Source organism: Rhamphochromis sp. 'chilingali', assembly GCF_963969265.1.
Source record: "Rhamphochromis sp. 'chilingali' genome assembly, chromosome: 6".
Classification (NCBI taxonomy): Eukaryota; Metazoa; Chordata; class Actinopteri; order Cichliformes; family Cichlidae; genus Rhamphochromis; species Rhamphochromis sp. 'chilingali'.
The window spans coordinates 13,810,501-13,832,005 of record NC_137933.1 but is presented as its reverse complement, the minus strand read 5'-3'; the positions used below and the strand labels follow the sequence as shown (position 1 = coordinate 13,832,005).

The window sequence follows — 21,505 nt, the reverse complement described above, 5'->3', positions numbered from 1 at the left end:
GGAAGACACCTTCTTCAAGCAGTGGTACAGGAAGAAGTCTGCATCCTTCAAGAAAAACATGATTTTCATGCAGGACAATGCTCCATCACACACGTCCAAGTACTCCACAGCGTGGCTGGCAAGAAAGGGTATAAAAGAGGAAAAACTAATGACATGGCCACCTTGTTCACCTGATCTGAACCCCATTGAGAACCTGTGGTCCATCATCAAATGTGAGATTTACAAGGAGGGAAAACAGTACACCTCTCTGAACAGTGTCTGGGAGGCTGTGGTTGCTGCTGCACGCAATGTTGATGGTGAACAGATCAAAACACTGACAGAATCCATGGATGGCAGGCTTTTGAGTGTCCTTGCAAAGAAAGGTGGCTATATTGGTCGCTGATTTGTTTTTGTTTTGTTTTTGAATGTCAGAAATGTATATTTGTGAATGTGGAGATGTTATATTGGTTTCACTGGTAAAAATAAATAATTGAAATGGGTATATATTTGTTTTTTTGTTAAGTTGCCTAATAATTATGCACAGTAATAGTCACCTGCACACAGATATCCCCCTAAAATAGCTAAAACTACAAACAAACTACAAACTACTTCCAAAAACATTCAGCTTTGATATTAATGAGTTTTTTGGGTTCATTGAGAACATGGTTGTTGTTCAATAATAAAATTATTCCTCAAAAATACAACTTGCCTAATAATTCTGCACTCCCTGTAGTGAGAAAATAACAAAAGAAACATGCAAACAACGCTGCTACAGCCCACAGAAGGCATTTATACTAGTGTATCCACTGGAAATAGATTTTTCTAAAAGGAGCAAAAGAAATGAATTTTTAAAAAATTTAATTCTCGTTAAACTTTATAATGTCTCTATTTAGAAATAGTTTCACTTGTTGTATAAACTAAACACAATCCAACCTTTAATAGTGTTGTTAGTAATACTTATGTTTACCTCTACTGTTTCATATCAAAATGCTGTCTAAGAAATGTTGATTCATGTAAATAGACACTGTTAGTGAGTTTTTATCTTTGTTCAGCAGGCACTTGCTGCTCACTGTGCAACTGGCGAGTTTTTGCTGCCACCATGTGGCACGAGTGTAATAAGGCATGTAATGTTTCCGTCTCAACAGCAGACCTGTGTGGTACACAAAAACAAAACAAAACATTGTTTAAGTGTATATCCATTTTCAACCTCTTACAGAATTTCCCAGATAAACCTTAACCCACAGCTGAGATTATAATTAAATTAACAGCTAAAACCTTGATATGAACATAACAATTAATAATATGTCACCACCTTCCCCATTAGGCATATAACAGCCTTGCACACTGGGCTTACATCATACTTTAATCAAGATATCATTATTATTTAATCACATTCGCTCAACAGTGTCACACAAATATGACACATACTTGAAGTGACCTGTTCAGCATTTCATAAATCTTTTTTTTTTTAAAACAAATCAAAATATAACAAAACATATTAAACATGAATATGTACCAGTTAGCATAACTTATATTTGGTTTTAATGAGAGTTAGGCATGCTCAATTGCTCAATACTGGCATGTTAAATAAAAAAATAAAGAAAAATAAATATGTTTCAGTTAACCAGTATAATGAATCAGAAACGGAACGGTGATTCTGATAACAGGCCTCGCTCAGAGCTTGTTCACAGTCTGATCTTGCTGTGTTTGGTTGGTCAGAGCAATATACTGGAGCCACTAATCTCAGAGAATGTCTGACTTATGAAATGTATGATTTAATAAAAGGAAGTTGCAAAAAATAAATATAAATAATTAATTGGTGTTTGACAAACACAGAGTGCTAAGAGTGCACTCACACTGAGGCATGTCAGCAGCCACAGATCTGAGTATTCCAACCAAATCGACAGCCTTTGTGAATAAAGAGAAAAAGGTACAATTGCACTACCAGCGGCTATTTTCCTTTATTACAATCATATAGACCTAACAATTTATCTTTCTGACAATGTAGGTTGCTTACTCAACCAAATAAAATATTATATATCTCATAAAGTAATTAAAGCTCATTAATCCTGAAAAATCTTAATCTTTTTTCTTCTCCTAAAGACGAACAACATACTTTATGTCTAAAGTCCTCCTACCCTGTGGGATTTTATGAGCATGTCTGCTGCACATCATACGCTGCAAACAGAAAAGTGGATGAGACTGAGAGTAAAATTCCAATGTGACTCATAATTGCACATTATGTCAAATATACCAGCCTGCTATTTGCATTTACAGGGCAACTAAAACCCTCAGAGAACATATGCATAGAAGAGCAAGCATTTCTTAGTGGCTGATATCAATTCTCACTCGCCTGAGCCCCATTCACACACTCATGACAATATGCAAACCACTGTATTGCTGCAGTTGAGCAATGCGAGAGGTATGAGCACTCTGGTTGTTGGAGTTGTTATCAGACTATATAAATCATGGACACAAACAAAAGAGATCTGCCTCATAAGGGTTCTGCATGGAAAAAAGAGGACACTAAATTGATTTCACAGCTCATCGCAATTTATTCCAACTTTTTTTCCTCTTTCCTGCTCGTAAACAAACGGTCACCTAGGCAACCGGAGCCTCGGACATCCGCATGGGACCGGCTGGCAGCTGCATAGCGATGTGCGAGGACCAAATAGCTTCCAGTGTGTACGCAGCTTAATGGTAAGTAGTGTCGAATCACGTCAACATAAGAGAGATTAAAGCTGGAACATTTGAAGAGCATTTCAACCCAACCCAGATATTGTACCTACCGTTAGCGGAGTTGTTTACCTTCTGTGCGCATGCGCTAGGAACACGTGTACGTCATAAGGTGGAAAGAGCAAAGCATTTCGTATGACGTCAAAAATTCGCAAGATTAACTTAGCAGCAAGAAGTCTCGATAGGACAGCATTAACTGCAACGAATCCCGTTTATCTGACTTTACTGATTATTCTGATTATTTGGTGAAAGTAAGTACCAAATCTTTAAAATATGATTTCCCAAAGAAGGCAACAAGGTCTGTAAGATTTTGTTGCACAATATATGTTCTATATTTGTATTTAAAAAAACAATTCTTTCCATATTTGTCTTTCACAGCTATGCTGAAAAGAAGCAGTCGGTTACAGTCTAATGGCTATTATAATAGCACCAGCGAACCAGTCATCTCCTATAAGGAGAGACTGTATAGGTAAGTGTTTGTATGCATATTTTTTTGCTGTCAAACGTGTGTATACACCCATGTCATGTATGCTTTCATTAAACAGTCAGCAGTTCTCAAGCAGACTTTTGTTCTCATTTGGTTTTATTTCATTCAGAGTTTTCAAAAGGCGTCGATTTCATTTCCGAAACGGCGAAGAACGTCACTTTGAACATGACTTGGAGCATAAAATTTGCACAAGTGACGCGGAGCCTGGATGTGGCTCAACAAAAAGAAAGGCATTTCTCCTCATCTTTCTGGTCTTCTCTTTTGGTAAATGATCCCTTTCCACAAACCATTACATCCTCTCCAGTAGCAATATGTGATTTTCTTTTGAATTAACGTCTTATCACATGATTTCTCTTCATCCACCAGGTCTACTCTTCAGTCTGGCAGTTTTCACCGGCATCCCCTCTGTCATCATGACAAAGGTATGGCGTACTTATGCAGTTTAGAAGAACAATAAAAGGAAAACAATCCTGAACAGAAAGTAATATTGTAAAGGTGTTTACATTAAACATAAACAAATTCTTTTTGCAATTATAGATATTCACTACAAGCTCCAAGCAGGCTTGGAAACAACTCGAGGAGCTTCAAAGTGAACTGGCCAGTCTGAAAGAGAAAATAGACTTTCTAGTTCCGGTGGCAGACAGGATGCCAAACTTTGCCCTGGAGTCACTCGGTAAGTCAGAAACTCAAACTGTCAGTTAGGTCCAAAGAAAATATGTTGTTGTTTTGGAATTTCTTTCTCACTGTTTTTTATCTATAGGAGCTAGAATAATTTACGATAAGACGTCAGAAAGCTATCCCCCTGATAAACCGGTGCTACGAATCTTTGGTTTCACGTTGATTTGTCCCAACCAGCGACCATACAGAAGCCCAAGAATCCTTCTTGAGGTAAAAAAAACGTATTCCACAAAGCAAAATATGTCATGATATAACAGCCCGACTGCTTTGCCCTTTACTCAACTCTATTTTCCTTTTGGTTCCCCTCTTTAGGGCCGGGCACCAATGCTTCCAGGTCAGTGCTGGGCATTTGGTGGTAGCCAGGGACAGATTTCAATTGGCCTGGCCCAATACATCACGATCAGCCACGTGTCACTGGGGCACATACCACAGATGCTATCTCCATATCTGACCGTGTCAAGTGCGCCCAGGAAGTTTTCAGTATTTGTAAGTCACAGATTCCTCAGTACCACACGATTGAACTTCTGCATACATTACAGTGTGTTATAGAAAAACTTGATATGCATCTCTTTGTGTCTCAGGGAAATCAACATGCTGAGGATCCAGTCATTTATCTGGGTACCTTTCAATATGACCCAAAGGGAGGGCCGCTTCAAACATTTAAGATAGCCGTGAGTCCACTGTGTCATTGTTCACATGCACATACACTTTTTTTTTACCAACTTTTTAGAAAATAATAATTGTAGATTATCCCCTATATCCTCTTGTAGTAATGATAATATCTCTGATTTTACCATCTTGTCACCTTTTTAACAGTCACATTGGTTTTGTTCAACTAACTGTTATTTATCTTTCTTGTCTCACAGGAATCTAACATCAGTGTGGTGAAGTACGTGACACTACGGATTCATGACAACTGGGGCAACTCCCAGTACTCGTGTATCTACAGTTTTAGAGTTCATGGCAAACTAGCATGGCATGAACACTAAAACTGTGGAGACATGCAGGACTGTGGTGGAGTTAAGTATAAATGGAAAAAGAGAGAAACATCCGTCCTCCACGTAACTCTAGTTAACAGTTTGTAGTCTGATGCGCCTCACACCCAGCCGGTCGTCATATTGTTGGGGTTTTCTCTCTTTCCTTTTTCTTTTTTAATTAAATATTTTTCATTTCATTTCATTTCATTTCATTTCATTTATTTAATTTAATTTATTAAAACATTGCTTTAAAAAAAATCATGTGTGTCCTTTGAAAGTTCTTAAATGACTGTGTATATTATGATACAAAATTACTAATTACAAAACACCTCGAACAATCTGTTTAGATTTCACGTACTGAACAGTAAGACAGATGAAAAGCACTAGAGCCACACGGTTTTCCCCTTAATAAAATTCAAGTCTATGTTGAATGTGCTCTGATATGACAGACTTATACTGTGAAATAGGATTTAAGGATTAATGAGGAGACTTGAGGTTTGAATGGGTTTTCAGGTGTACAAAAGGTGGCTTACTACTTACCCTGGGTACCACTGTTACCATCATAACTTTTGCTGCAGATTTATTCTAAACAATAAGAATTTATAGATGTATATATCACTAAAAACTGATATTTGATATGTATATCCACATAATTATGGATTATTATCATATATATATATAATATTATGCAAAAAGACAGACTGTATTTTAAAAGAAAATACGTGAAGAAACACATTATATTAGATTTTTATTTCAAATATGACAAAATGCTGATTTTACAGCAGTAAAATTATTCTATCTCTGCACTTTAAACATTTAATAGCCTTTCTTCCTTGCACAGAGTGGATAGTCAAACAAACTGACTAATCATAAATACATTTTATACAAAGTTATATTTATGTTATGAAGCTGCCAGTTTTAAATAATCTGAGGCTACGCCTTCTCAATTCAGACTGGCCTATAAAAGAGCTTCAACCGAGGCAGGGAAAATAAGATGGCCACCACAGAGGCAACCTGCGAACACTTTGCTGCATTAGTGCTTCTCAACAATTTATTACTTTATTTTTTTGTTTTTATTACTTTTTTATTATAGCACTAGGAATAAACAATAAGATAAGGATTCTGGATCTGGATCAGCACCATGATGCAAACTTGTGGTCAGAGTATTGACTGTGTTCTGGAGCAGGCATAAAATGTCACTGTGCATGTGTGCGTGCATCTCCACCACCACTATAACAAAGGTATGGCAAACAGACCCACTTTCTAATAAAATATATATATGTTCATAAAATTATTGACAATATAAGCATTTAAGCACAACTGGATCTAAAAAAGCACTTATCCCAGTGTTCCAAGTTGATGAAAATCACCCAACAGGAAAGCAGCTGGGCATTCAGAAATATGATGTTAATCAAATCCTTCTGAATTAACCATCTAACACGGCAAAAATGAGCAGATGAAAAGCCAAAAATTCCAGCAGGCGGTGCTGGACCAAGGCCAGGAAGATCGTGAAGGACCTCAGCCATCCCAACAACGGACTGTTCTCTCTGTTGAGGTCAGGAAAGCGATTCCGCTCCCTGAAGACCAACACAGAGAGACTGAGGAGGAGCTTCTTCCCGCAGGCGATACGGTCTCTCAATCACACCACCACACAGTACTGACCCACACATATGGTTCTTACACACACACTGGACATTCTGGACTTTGTTTTCACTTCATCACTTAAATCAAGACACAAATGTGGATTGCACAACACTGGACATTATATTTCTTCATTTCCATTTAATACTTGTACAGCTGTTGTTATTGTATATATATATATTTATATTTCTTCACACATTCTTATATACTTCTATACTGTGTATTGTGTATTTTGTTGTACAGTTATTTTATTTTCAACTTTAACTTATATATTTTATCTTATTCTTTCCCAGTTAAATTTACCCTTCATTCTAATTTGTGTTGTACAGTTATTTCATTTTTAACTTAAATTTTTATATTTTATTTTATTTTATTTTATTCCTTCCTAGTTAAATTTACCCTTTTTAATTTTCATATTTATTTCCTATCTTATTCATAGCCTTTTCTTTTTTTCTTTAGGTCACGAGCAGTTGTGTAAGCATTTCACTGCATATCGTACTGTGTATGACTGTGTACGTGACAAATAAAATTTGAATTTGAATTTGAAATCTATTCACAGGTTCACAATTTGGGCTGCGGTTCCCCCTGATTGTGCAACGGTGTTAACCATCAGCAAAACCACATATAAACCGCTCTGTGTTTAAGAATTGCAACGCTTATGCTATTCTTCTGATTTAGGATTATTTGGATGATGAGTTGGCGACACAGTTCTTATCTTCCTGCATTTCTCCAAAAACACACAAAACTGCCAAGGTTGAAGCTGGCACATGTACTCATACACACACACACCCTCAAACACTCAGACATTACAACAGCTATGTCTACTATTCAAACTGCTTTTCTCATACTGATCAAACATATTTTGATTTATATCCTTATGAATAAAATTTTTTCACTATTTGGAAATAGAGAAAAGCTCTATTTTAGCACTCTGATCATTTTTACTCACATAAGGCTGAATATTGAGACCTTTTACTGTCTCTTAGCTGTGATGTGGATGGGCGGGGACTTCAATCTCTTTCTACGCCTCTGTCAGTGCGCCCCAGGGCAGCTGTGGCTACAATGTAGCTTGCCATCACCAGTGTATGTGTGAATAGGTGGATGACGAAATGTAGTGTAAAGTGCTTTGGGGTCCATAGGGACTAAGCAAAGCGCTATACAAATACAGGCCATTTACCATTTACGCCAGGTCACATGACAAAATTAAACAGCTTGTGATGGACAGAGTTACCATAACAGACAAGACATAGAAAAACGTAATTTGTGCCAGTATAATTTTATTTTATGAGAAACAAATTAAAAATGTGACCAAGATACTAACATTAAACTAAAAACTGATCAGAACAGCTTTGGCTGAGCTCTTTACATTTATGTATGGGCTTTTTTTGTTAGGATGCCTGGGTCGTTGACCCAGGGTTTTTTAGTTTATTATGTTATTTATAATTTCTAGTCTTTGGGTTTTTGTTAGAGTTATGTCTTATGGTTTGTCCCTGTGTAACCCTTAGTTGCTGTCTCCCCTGTCCGCTATATCCCCGTGTCCAGTCAGTGTCTGTGTCTGCCCTGGTCCCACGTCTCTGTTCCCTCTGTTGTAGTGCCTGCATGTGAATCTGTGTCTTTGTTCAGTCTGTGTTATGTGTTTCCTGTTTTACTTTGAAGGTCTCTGTCTTATCTCAGTGTGTTCACTTTACGCTTCCTTGTCTTGTCAGTTCTGATTTGCCGCAGCTGTGTTTCCCTCCTGTTGTCCATTCCCTGATTGCTCCCTCTATGTATTTAAGCCCTGTGTTTCAGTTTGTCATTGTTGTGATCTACCTTTATCTTGCTGTGTGTTTTGGCTGCATAGGTGTATTTTGTAGTCTTAGTTTTTGTTACCCTTTTGAGTTCAGCATTAAAGCTGTTTTGAGTTACTTTCTGTCTCCGGAGTCTGCACTTTGGGTCCTTCTCCTGCCTGCACACAGCCGTCACATAACATTTTTGCTGTCATCATGTAGCTGAAGTGAAATAAGACATGTAATGTTTCAGCCTCAACAGCAGACCTGTGTGGTATAAACAAACAATTATTAAACATATTTTAAGAGGCCTGAAACACAGCTGGGGGGGTTGGTGAGGCCAAACGTCATAACGAGGTACTTAAAGTGTCCCAGGTGAGTGTTGAAAGCAGTTTTCCATTTATCCCCTTCTCGAAGGCAGACCAGATGATAGGCATTGTGGAGGTCGAGTTTAGAAAAGATTGTGGCACCTGCTGTAGCTCAAAGGCGTATGCTATCAGCTAGCACTTATTCTTAACAGTTTTTAATTTAACCCCCGAAAATCAATGCAGGAGCGCAGGGTTTTATCCTTCTTATCAACAAAGAAGAATCCCGCCCCGAGGGGAGATGTGGATTGCCGAATAATGCCTGCTGCAAGTGAGTCCGTTATATAGTGCTCCATAGCCCCGTGCTCAGGCTTTGAGAAACTGTACAAGCAACTGTTTGGAAAGGAAGCGCTAGGGAGAAGACCTATACAAAAGTAATAGGGATGGTGAGGCGGGAGCGGCAAGGCCCGATCCTTACTAAACACTTGGGAGAGAACATGGTATTCAGTGTGAACCGCAGAGAGGTCAGTGATAACCTCTGCTGGGTTAGTGGCTACAATGTTAGGTACAGCCAACCTTAAACACTGCTTGTAGCACCTAACACGCCACCCTTGCTGCTTTAGGGGCATTTAGTACTTACTTTCGCCAAATAATAAAAAATAATCAATCAAATAAATACAGAAAAACATGGATTTGTTGTAGTCAGTGCTCCTGCTGCTACTTACAGCTGACCGAACTTTGCACTGACATCATAGCCCAGAAGTCTTTGATACATCAAAGGCAAACGTATGATGTACACGTATTTCAAGCGCATGTGCGCAGGAGGTAAACAAATGCATCAGGTGTGAACAGATGACTGCGTTCGCTAACTGAAGGTACAGTATCTGGGTTGGGTTAAAATGCTCTTCAGATGTTCCAGCTTTAATCTCTTTGATGTGATTCGATACTAATTACCATTAAGCTTCATACACACTGGAAGCTATTTGCTTCTCACACATCCTTATGTAGCTGCCAGCTGGTCCCTTGCAGAATCCCAAGGCTCCAGTTCACTAGTTGACCCTCTCTTTACAAGCAGGTCACATGTCAATATTCTTCCCTGTTCTTGGCAGACTCTTCAGTCAGTCTGTTGAATGTTTTTGCCTGCTCAGTGTAGTGGGGAATGCAACTGCTTGACACTGAAATGTTCCTGCTTCCATTCTTGCTGGAGGCACAAAAGTATCCAGTCAAGCACGTAGACTGACTCCAGTTTTACAAGTAAGCACCCAAAAAAAGCTGCTACTATTAATCTTATTTATCTTAAATTGGTTAAACATCCATCTCGAGGAAAATTTTAGTTTAATGTCTTCTTTTTTGCATGTTTTTCGGTAATGCAGAACCCTTATTAAGCAGACCTCTTTTGTTCGTGTCCATGACTTATACGTTACACATTTTTAAAGGCTTATGGAGTCTGATAACAACTCCAACAACCAGAGTGCTCCTTCCTCTCGCATTGCTCAGCTGCAGCAATACAGTGTTAGCCCAGGGACATTCTTTGCATATTGTCATGGGGTGTGTGAATGGGGCTTAGGCGATTGAGAAATGATATCAGCCACAAAGAAAAGCAATGGTCTGTGACCAAATGCTTGCTCTTCTATGCATATGTTCTCTGAGATTGAGGGCTTTAGTTGCCATATAAATGCAAATAGCAGGCTGGTATATTTGACATAATGTGCAATTATGAGTCAAATTGGGATTTTACTCAGTCTCATCCACTTTTCTGTTTGCTGATGTGCATACTGGAGCATACTAAAATCCCACAGAGTAGCAGGACTTTAGACATAAAGATGGCTGATCGTCTTTAGGAGGAGAAAGAAAGATTAAGACCCTATGTCCAGGATTAATGAGCTTTAATTATTTTATGAGATAAAATACTGACGATGTGTGCTGCTGGTAAAGTTTCTGGGCTGCCTTTCCTCATAAAAGCCATCCCTCAAGATTCTCTCCATATAAAGCAATGCAATATCAGGGACTGAAGGAAATTGCCATCCCGGGTTTCCTCCGTGGCGTGAGCGATAAGCAGAGTTTTGTCCTTTCCTTCTAAGATTCCTAATTATTTAAAGTAACACTCAGGTATGCCATTCAGCGTGTTAGTACGAGCTCGGGAGCAGCTTGGGAGAACAAGAAAACAGAGACTGCTTTAGGTTGCCTTCCCAATCGACTCAAAGGTTTATTTAGTACATAACAGCTTATATAGATGAAAAAAAGGTTCGTGTGTCAGCTTTCCCAGTTCAAACCAGTACAGACCAAATAAGGAAACGTCTTCCTGCCTTGTGAGCAAAGAAGTATCCTGTGTGTAGTTTATCAGTTCAGCTACAATTTATGATCATCCCAGCAAAATACACAGAATACAGAGTTCTTTCATTAGTGAATTCTGAAACAAACCACCTGGCCTTTAACGAGCCTTTTTCTAAGAGATAAGGAAGGGAGGATGGGAGTAAGGAAGTGGTCTCATCTCTGTGGTGTTTTCGACCTTGAGGTACCAGCTTGTGAGTCTTACACCTTAATTCTTGGGTCAGAGAGAAAGAGAAAAACAACTAGTAGATGGGCCTTATTGAGTAACAGAGTTTTCCTGCATAATGTCACTATAAAACAATATCCAGTAAATGCTACCATGGTACTAAAATACCTAACAGTTCCCCTCTTTTATTATTTTTAAAAATAATAACTCAAATAGAAAGGAAAAATCACAAATGTAATAACATAATATAAAAAGCAAATCATAAAATGTAATAGTTCACAACCTAATGTTCAATATACACATCAGGAACATCATTGGTAACATCTGACACATAATCTGGGTCAATTTGTGCCAATTGCAAATACATTTAATTAGCTGTACTACTAGCTATACGGGTTATCATTGAACGTACACAGGGTACCACACAACAGACAATAATCATCAAAAACAAATAATACATGCTGCAATGGTTACAAAGGCTACAATTAGTTCCTTCCATCTTCCAAACGTGTCCTGTAGCCACTTATGTAGCCACTGACCGTGGCCTGTATTGGCAATTAGTTCTATCTGCAATGCTTCAAGTTTATTCATAGCTTGTGTGAATGAACCGTTAGGGGCGGTGTTATTGGGAATGAAAGTACAGCATACATCAACGGTTACTAGACCACAGGTACCGGTCCAATTAACAGGTAAAGCTAATCTAAGAGTATTATTGCACATCCAATAAGCATGTGGGATTGGTCTGGTCAGGCGCGTGACCATGTGTGATTTAACTAACTCCCCCCAGTCAGTATCATTTAATACACCGTCTGGGGGAACAATGATCGATTCTCTGCTCGAACTTGAACTTTGTGTGTGTTCCTCCAGATATGATACAACTTCAGCCACAGAGACAGCTAGCCATGTCTCATTACAGCGTGCACCTGGCGAGTCAGAGAAGAATGTATAGTTATCCTTTGTATAATCTATGTGTGTGTCTGGGCCAGTTAACTTTAGTCTGCGCAGACATATCATACTAGTATTAAAATGGAGAGGGATCTGTCCTAAGGGCAGTGAGGGCTTTAACCTATTCTTAGGGCGTTTCATTTGGGCGCAGGTCCCTGCGGTGTCATTAGATAACTTCAATAATTCGCCTAATGGAGTCTCAGGGTTAATTGGTGTGTGTGTGTGTCTAAGTAAGCAGTCGAGAGGGCTCAGAGTCAACTGTAAAGCGTCTTTAAGGAGAGCATTATTTCCGCTGATTTTCTCTAGTCCCTCAGTGAGGGGGAAACCGGATATGGGGTATCCTACTATTACCTGTTCTGGATTAGCCTTTGAACAGACATAACAGTTACTGTTTCCTAAATCACGAGCGGCTGTTCTGGCATTTTCATACCAGGCGTTAGCTCCTGTTCTAGAGTGTGCATAAAATGGTTCATTAGTGGCGTCTATGTTGCTATTTACTGATTTTAGGGAACGTGAGGAGTGCATTAAGTAGGTGTCTTGCAAAATAGAGCATCAGGTATAGTCAGCAAAATATGACCTGCAGAAATATGAACATGGTTGCAGTTTACAATACAAAATAGCAAAGAGAAATCCTAAGGTTAATGCGATAGATATGATAAATAACCTAAATATATAAGAAAGACAGTTCTTCAGTCGTCTCCTGGCCTGGTCCCAGGTTCGAGAGACATTGAATAAGCGTCGTATGATGACAATGGGCATTTCATTTTCTCCATTATCAGGATGAAATGAGTCTGGCTTTATCAGGTTAGACATCATGTGGTACTTTTGGCTTTCTGTTCCTGCTGGATGTTTGAGTACCTTGTCGTTGTTCTTTCAGACGTTGTGTGTTAATCAGTGATTGCGTGTGTGTGTAACTTTTGGATCCGGGCGCTGGCTCGCCTGAGATGTCATCTACCCGTGTGTGTTTATTTGCTCTAGTTCCGGGCGCTGGCTCGCCGGAGATGTCGTCTGCTTCATCCGACGCCTGAGATGGTCCGATTGGGCTGGTCTTAACCCTGCTGGCATGAATCCACTGAGGTTGTCCGTCCGTAAGGATGCTGGTTCTTCGTCACTGCCAGTACAGTCTGGGGCTGGAACACGCGCGGCCTCCCAGAGTGTCCTTGGTTTTAGTGGCTTCTCCAACATGCGTCTCCTTGTCTCCACTGGTGGAACTGTGGAGGGGAAAGGCTGAGAGAGACAAACTTTCTGATAGTTATTATTCAGTTTTTCTACCAGGTTGTGAACATCAGTGGACAATGCAATATACATCACCTTCTACTAGCGGTGCCCCTCTGGAAGCTGACCATGGTGTTGGGAATAGTCTTATTTCAAATGGAAATAATTTGGTTACTGTAGATTGAGTCATTCTAATCTCACACAGGACTTGAGTAAGTAATTTGACCCAGGTCATTAAAGTTTTAGCACACTTTTGAATTACTTCTAATGTGAATCAAGATCCTCTATCACTGTTAATCTGGTGAGGTATTCCGAATCTGGGTATTATTTCATTGCACAACTTTTGACAGACTACTTCTGCAGTTTCTTTTGAGGTTGGATAAGCTTCTACTCATTTACTAAATTGATCCACTATTACCAGTAAGTACTTGATGCTTCCTTGCGCTGGCATATGTGTAAAATCAATTTGTAATGTATGAAATGGAAAATCTGGTTGTGGTAAATGCTGATGTTTTGCTTTTGGTTTTCCTACATTAGTTCGTGCACATGTTAGACAGGTTGCTAATATGCTTTTTACTGCATGCAATGTTTTCTCAATTACAAATCTTAATTTTATTGCCCCTATTACCCCTCTTTGTCCGACATAACTCACACAGTGAAAATGTCGGGCAAGGACTGGCACCAGGGAATATGGGAGGGCAATCAAACCCTTAAGATTTTGTATAGGCCATCTCTGTCATCTAAGGTACAGTCATTATTCTCCCAATAGGTGTAATCACATGCAGAGGCTTGCTCTTGTATGAATTTTAAATCAACATTTGTTTCTAAATAGTCTGGGAGTGTAACAAGTGACAGCTGTAGGGGCACAGATAATACTTCCTGCGGAGGTGGGAGCTGTGATGCAGCTGCAGCCTTGGCTGTCACGTCTGCTAAGGCATTACCTGTTGCTTCGTCTGTGTCAGCTGTACTGTGTCCATTCGTTTTTACAACTGCAACGGCCGATGGCAGCTGTATAGCCTGAAAAAGTCTTTGAACAAAATCACAATTTAGCAATTTATTTTCCATCAGCAGATCTAAATCCTCTTTGTCTCCACAATGTGCCAAAGTCATGCACAACGCCAAATGCATAGCGGCTGTCTGTGTAAATCGTCACATGCTTATCCAAATGTAGCTCACAGGCGCGTATTAAAGCCATGAGCTCTGCTTTTTGTGCTGAGTGAAATGGTAATGAGTGAGCCTCTAGTATGATGTCAGGCACTGTTACCACTGAATAGCCACAAAGAAATGAGTTGTCATTCGGCCTTGAACAGGACCCGTCCACATAAACCGTGGCTGAGTCTGGGATAGGTGTTTGCTCTAAATCTGGACGTGGTGCTGTGGATTCCTGTATACGTGTCATTCAGTCATGAACGTCAAGCCTGTCTGAGCCATCCTTTCGGTCAGAAGAACACAGCATAGGATCAATAAATGTGAGATTTGCATATGTTGTTTAGTTATGTTTGCTAAAATGGTCGTGACCTTGTGATTGGTGTGTAGAATAGTGTCATGTCAGAGTGTGAGCTTCTCGCAGTCCCTTATCATGATAGAGCAAGCTGCTACTGCCCTCAGGCAGGCCGGCATTCCTGAACAATTCAGGCAGCACCTTTGAGTGGCGGAGGTCAGCACTCCCTGTAATGCATTGAAAGAGGCAGTCATTTCTGTGGACCACAGTATTCGAGGAGGCTTCTCTTTTTTTTACAACAGTCACGCAGAATGTGGTCATGAAAAGAACAGTCTGGTATCCACTGTCTGCAATAGTTCACCATGCCTAGGAAGGACAACATTTCCTTCTGTGTAGTGGGACGAGGGACAGAGGTCACAGCTTTGACCCTGTCTGCAGTCATGGAACGTTTTCCGTGAGACAGTGTGAATCCCAAATATTGAACAGAAGTCTGACAGTACTGCATTTTCTTTGCTGATGCTTTGTGGCCAGTCTTTTGGAGGTGCTGGAGAAGCATGTGTGTAGCAGTTTGACATAGTTTTTCACTCGGAGCACAGAGGAGGAGGTCATCCACATGTGGATCAGGGTGCAGCCCTGGAGGAGTGAAGCACCATTGAGAAAGCAGCAGAGCTGTCTATCATGCCTTGGGGCAAACGAGTCCAAGTGTACTGCTTATTTCTATGTGTGAATGCAAATAACGGCTGTGTGTCTTACTGAGAAAAAGGAGCGGAGCATAAATCCACCACGGTAAAGTGTGTATGCAATGCATGTCAATATGCTGTGAACATCTGAAACGAGAGGTGGCAGAGGAATGTTGACTGCATTAATTTGCCTTAAGTCTTGTATGAAACGCCATACGCCAGGTTTGTTAGGCTTTGGCACAGGATTGACAGGAGTGTGGGCTTTATTACTCCTGTAGTCAATAAATCTCCTATGATGACATCTAGGGCTGAGGCTTTTTCGACAGAAATGGGATACTGCTTGACATATACTGGCTTATTGTTTTTTTTTTTTTTAGCTGTGCGTGATAAGGTATACAGTCAATAAATCCTACATCATTCTCACCTTTAGACCACAATGTCATATTCTGGTATTCAGCTGGCAACGTAAGTGCAGAAATAGTACAGTGGATAGGATAGGTTAGATCTATGTGACGACATGGTGTAGTTATGTCATAACCTATGTCTGAGTTATGTGACAAAATCACTGTTTGACCTTCACTTGTGTGAGCAGTTATCATGTTGTTGAACAGTGTGAGAGAAACAAAAGTGTGGCTCCCAGTCATGGGATTACCTGTTAGTGGCGTCTGTACACGTTTTTTTGGCACAGTGTGTGACATAGAGTACCGGACAAAAAGGATGTTGAGTTCATTCTCTGCTGAGGGTCCAGCTGACACAGAGGATGTTCCTTCTCCATCATGTCGGTACATAGGGCAGAGAAAACATAAGCTGTTATCAGTGTCAGCAAACATTTCACCCTTTATGTTAAATGAAATACACAAATTCATTTTTGCTTTGGGTGTCTGCGGCTGCTGGAAAACTGAGCTAAATTTGCACCTCTAGCTTGTCCAACAGTGCATAAAGCGTTTTATGAATACTAGGATAGATTCATCAGGCTTCTGTTTACACATAGTTACTGCATTTAAGTCAATTTTGTCTCTGGACATTGTGAGCAGGAATTTCTTTAGATTCTTAAAGAAATCGGTGATTTTGTCATTATTTACCCACAAAAACTCTGCAGTTGTGGATGCTTTATCATGCTTTGGGTCTGTTTGTTTACTACCGCGAGTGTTGGCGTGAGGACCTTTGTCATTCCGGCTTTGTTTTTCCTTTTTTCCTTTTAGATAAGTCTTTATTAAAGTTCGGGTAACAGGTATTTCTTTAGCTACCTCTAAACCTCTAGCTACGATATCGTGGCGTTTCATGTGGGTGTCTATTGTGGACACTGCCTGATGCAAAAGTTTTTCTTCATAGACGTCTAAATTGTTTTTCATAAGTTCCTCACATTCTTCTTTCAAAAGTTTTTCTCTCTTTTTTTTATGTTCTGCTAATTCTTCCTCGCGGCGTATATATTGTTTTTCCTGATCCTGTTTAAAGAGATGGCTAAGATCCGTTGCATATGATTCAGGTTTTTTTCGTCGCTTTCTTTTGAGCTGGTTGGATCAGAATGCTGACATTGTTTGCGTGCAGCTGCTGCAGCAACTATTAATTCGGTCTCATCTTCGTAAGGCGGCGGGGCTGTGGGCTGAATGGCTGAGCATGCAAGACTAGCTTTTCCCTCAGTACATTTATTTTCTATGCTGGAGCCTGCACTACTTTTATTTTATGTTAAAGCATCTACACCTGGTTCCGGTCCTTTTGTCCATAGCGGTAACATTTGATGCATCACGTCGCGGCATTCTATCATATTTTCTACAGGACTTTTTAAGCAGACTACTTTTCTTATCACAAATGATATTCAACATTTCTACTGACCTGGTTTCTGGCGATAATCGTTCGGGATAAGGCTCCGAAAAGAGATTAGAATGCATTGTACTCACAGTCCGTAAGTTGTAAACAAAGTCAGTCACATAAGCACTTCCGCATGTTCTTGATACGTAATCATGGAAGTCTTCGCCGATTCGTGGACGTGGGTTACACGTAACTGGAAATGGGAGTCGTACTGAGCTGTTGTTTGAGACTTTAAATTTAATTTTTGTTGGTTTTACAGGTAATTTTGATTTTTTATCGGACTTGTCTGTGGTTTTTGAATTATTCTGACCCATGTTCAGTGATTTCCAGAGGGGTTTACACGCTAGGAGGATTTATGTTAGTATTTTCGCTGCGGCACAGCTAAGGTTACTTTAAATTTATTGCTAGCAATTTTTTGTTTGTGTGAGCAACTCTCACTTAGCGAGCAACTTCTCGCTTAACGAGCAACTTCTCGTAAAACAACAGGCAACTTCCTGTGTCTTTCTGCTTTTAATTTACTGCTTTTAACCCTTGTATGGTAATCGGGTCTGTGAGACCCGTTTTCAGTTTTCTTTCGTTTTTTTTTTTGTTTTTTTTTTTTTTTTTAACAAAATTAAATTTAATTATTTACTAGCTTTCTGTGAGTGAGCAACTTCTCACTTTTTAACGTACGTTTCAAGATAACAGGCAACTTCCTGTGTCACTCTTTGGTGAGCAACTTCTCACTTAACGAGAAGTATTTAAGACAACAGGCAACTTCCTGTGTCACTCTTTCTGAGCAACTTCTCACTTAACGAGAAGTATTTAAGACAACAGGCAGCTTCCTGTGTCACTCTTTTGAGTGAGCAACTTAAACAAAATTAAAATATTCAAGACAACAGGCAACTTCCTGTGTCCACCAACACCACACAAGGGTTAATTTACTTTATTCGGGGACTGAGGAAGTCAGTCAGTGTATCTCTCTGGATCACTAAGTGAAACTTCGTCAGCATATCCCGTTTTTTTTATGGATCGATCACTGAGAGAGGTATAATATGGTCTCTATATAAATATGAAAGACGCATATTTACCTTCTGTCAGCGGATCCCACTTCTGACACCAAAATTGAAGGAAATTGCCATCCCGGGTTTCCTCCGTGGCGTGAGCGATAAGCAGAGTTTTGTCCTTTCCTTCTAAGATTCCTAATTATTTAAAGTAACACTCAGGTATGCCATTCAGCGTGTTAGTACGAGCTCGGGAGCAGCTTGGGAGAACAAGAAAACAGAGACTGCTTTAGGTTGCCTTCCCAATCGACTCAAAGGTTTATTTAGTACATAACAGCTTATATAGATGAAAAAAAGGTTCGTGTGTCAGCTTTCCCAGTTCAAACCAGTACAGACCAAATAAGGAAACGTCTTCCTGCCTTGTGAGCAAAGAAGTATCCTGTGTGTAGTTTATCAGTTCAGCTACAATTTATGATCATCCCAGCAAAATACACAGAATACAGAGTTCTTTCATTAGTGAATTCTGAAACAAACCACCTGGCCTTTAACGAGCCTTTTTCTAAGAGATAAGGAAGGGAGGATGGGAGTAAGGAAGTGGTCTCATCTCTGTGGTGTTTTCGACCTTGAGGTACCAGCTTGTGAGTCTTACACCTTAATTCTTGGGTCAGAGAGAAAGAGAAAAACAACTAGTAGATGGGCCTTATTGAGTAACAGAGTTTTCCTGCATAATGTCACTATAAAACAATATCCAGTAAATGCTACCATGGTACTAAAATACCTAACAGGGACTATAACATCTAGTCCTTTTACTGAATCATGAGATATATAATATTCTGTTTGGTTGAGTAAGTAGCCTACATTGTCAGAAAGATGGAAGATGTCGTCCCATCCAGAACAGTCAAATCCTTCCCAAATCAAAAACCCTGGATTAACGGAGATGTTCGCGCGGCACTGGCGGCACGGAGCACCGCCTTTGCCTCCGCGAACACATCGGACTACAAACACGCACATTACCAACTCCGGAAGACGATCAAAGCAGCCAAACGTGAGTACAGGGACAGGGTGGAACAACAGTTTGACAACCCTCGGAGTATGTGGCAGGGACTAAACACGATCACAGACTTTAGAGGGAAAACCAGCACACCGCAGACCACGGCCTCTCTATGTGAGGATCTAAACGTATTCTACGCTAGATTCGACACAGCGAACACCATGAGACCGGACAGTGTGCGCACCGCGGATGACGTCAGTGCGCACACTGTGTCTGAGGAGGATGTGCGGAAGTGCTTCAGGAAGGTGAACGCACGCAAAGCTACTGGTCCGGACGGGATTCCCAGCCGCGTCCTCAGGTCATGCGCGGCTCAGCTGGCTGGAGTGTTCACGCACATCTTCAACCTTTCCCTCTCTCTGTCTGTAGTCCCAGCCTGCTTCAAAATGGCCACCATCGTCCCTGTACCCAAATCCTCCACCATCTCCTCATTGAACGACTGGCGACCTGTAGCCCTGACCCCCATCGTAAGCAAATGCTTCGAGAAGCTGGTCAGGGACTTCATCTGCTCTGCACTACCCGACTCACTGGACCCTCTACAGTTTGCATACCGCCACAACAGGTCCACTGATGATGCCATAGCCCTGACACTACACATTGCCCTGTCACACCTGGAGAAGAGAGACACGTATGTGAGGATGCTGTTTGTAGATTACAGCTCAGCATTCAATACCATCGTTCCCTCGAAGCTGGACAGGAAACTGCAGGATCTAGGACTGAGCAGCTCCCTCTGCAGCTGGATCCTTAGCTTCCTGTCTGACAGACGCCAGGTGGTCAGACTGGGCAGCATCACCTCATCCCCCATCACACTGAACACTGGTGCTCCACAGGGGTGTGTACTGAGCCCTCTCCTGTACTCACTCTACACCTACGACTGCACAGCCACTAACAGCTCCAACATCATTGTGAAGTTTGCGGACGACACTACAGTGGTGGGTCTTATCACCAACAGTGATGAGACAGCTTACAGGGAGGAGGTCAGCGCCCTGACCCACTGGTGTCAAGACAACCATCTCACCCTCAACGTCGCAAAGACAAAGGAGTTGATAGTGGACTTCCGGAGGTGCAGAGAAGTACACACCCCCATCACCATCAACGGGGCTGCTGTCGAGAGAGTGAGCAGCTTCCGGTTCCTTGGTGTACACCTGGCTGAGGATCTTACGTGGTCAGTACACACAAACAAAACAGTGAAGAAGGCGCAGCAGCGCCTCTTCTTTCTCAGGAGACTGAAAAGATTCGGCATGAGCCCCCGCATCCTCAGGACCTTCTATCACTGTGCCATTGAGAGCATCCTCACTGGATGCATCACCACCTGGTATGGCAACAGCACCGCCTACAACTGCAAAGCTCTCCAGCGAGTAGTGCGGTGCTCTGAACGGATAATTGGAGGTGAGCTTCCCTCCCTCCAAGACATCTACAGGAAGCGGTGCCTGAGGAAAGCGGGGAGGATCATCAAGGACTCCAGTCACCCCAGCCATAAACTGTTCAGACTACTTCCATCAGGAAGGAGGTTCTGCAGCATCCGGTCCCGTACCAGCAGACTGAGAGACAGCTTCTTCCACCAGGCCATCAGACTGCTGAACACGTCATAGACACCTCAGCTTCACTACTGGAACTTCAACATTATGCACTCCACACTGTATATAAATGCCACTTGTTTTGCACATATTCAACTCTGTATATTTTATATATTTTATTATTATTATTATTATTTTATTTTATTTTTTTACTATTTAATTTGTAAAAATGTGTATACATACATACACACACACACACACACACACACGTAGGAAAATATTTAGTATACACATCCAGAAATGCATACACTATTATATATTGTACATATATTTATTAGTTTCAGGTTGGCCATTCTTGTATTTTGCTCGTTTGTGTTGTTGTGTTTGCACATCTCTGTTGCTTGTGGGGCTCGCACACAAGAATTTCACTCGCATGTGCTGTGCCAGTGTGCCTGCACATGTGATGTGACAATAAAAAGTGATTTGATTTGATTTGATTTGAAAGATGATTTATTAGGTATATATGATTGTAATAACGGAAAATAACCTCTGGGTGGTGCAATTTCACCTTTTTCCACCCTCTGGTTAGAATACTCAGATCCTACTCTGTGTCAGGGATGAGTTGATGCCCGAAGTGGGGAACTTTAAGTAAGAGGGGAGCGGGAGATCGACAGACCGATTGGTGCTATGGCTGCAGTGACACGAATCCTGTACCAGTCCGTCATGGTAAAGAGAGCGCGAAGCTCTTAATTTAGCGGTCGGTCTGTGTCCCGGCCGTCACAAATGGCCATGAGCTCTGGG

At 40.8% G+C, this 21,505-nt stretch overlaps 1 protein-coding gene across 1 annotated transcript; it reads left to right on the top strand.

Annotated features, from left to right (window-relative positions):
• The first annotated feature begins 2,588 nt into the window (after positions 1-2,588).
• LOC308398760 (SUN domain-containing protein 2-like) lies at positions 2,589-5,057 on the top strand. The gene is made up of 9 exons (XM_080885544.1): positions 2,589-2,679; positions 3,094-3,184; positions 3,312-3,466; positions 3,569-3,624; positions 3,740-3,875; positions 3,963-4,090; positions 4,193-4,366; positions 4,462-4,551; positions 4,747-5,057. Exons 2-9 carry the CDS (start codon positions 3,096-3,098, stop codon positions 4,867-4,869), a joined length of 951 nt encoding a protein of 316 aa, XP_080741670.1. The 5' UTR covers positions 2,589-2,679; positions 3,094-3,095; the 3' UTR covers positions 4,870-5,057.
• Positions 5,058-21,505: the final 16,448 nt, after the last annotated feature.

Bases quoted from the DNA above. Each gene is read 5' to 3' on its own strand.
- LOC308398760 (XM_080885544.1), top strand. From the start codon at position 3,096: ATGCTGAAAAGAAGCAGTCGGTTACAGTCTAATGGCTATTATAATAGC. The intron at 3,185-3,311 runs GTAAGTGTTTGT...TATTTCATTCAG, and splicing joins TATAAGGAGAGACTGTATAG to AGTTTTCAAAAGGCGTCGAT. The intron at 4,552-4,746 runs GTGAGTCCACTG...CTTGTCTCACAG, and splicing joins TTCAAACATTTAAGATAGCC to GAATCTAACATCAGTGTGGT.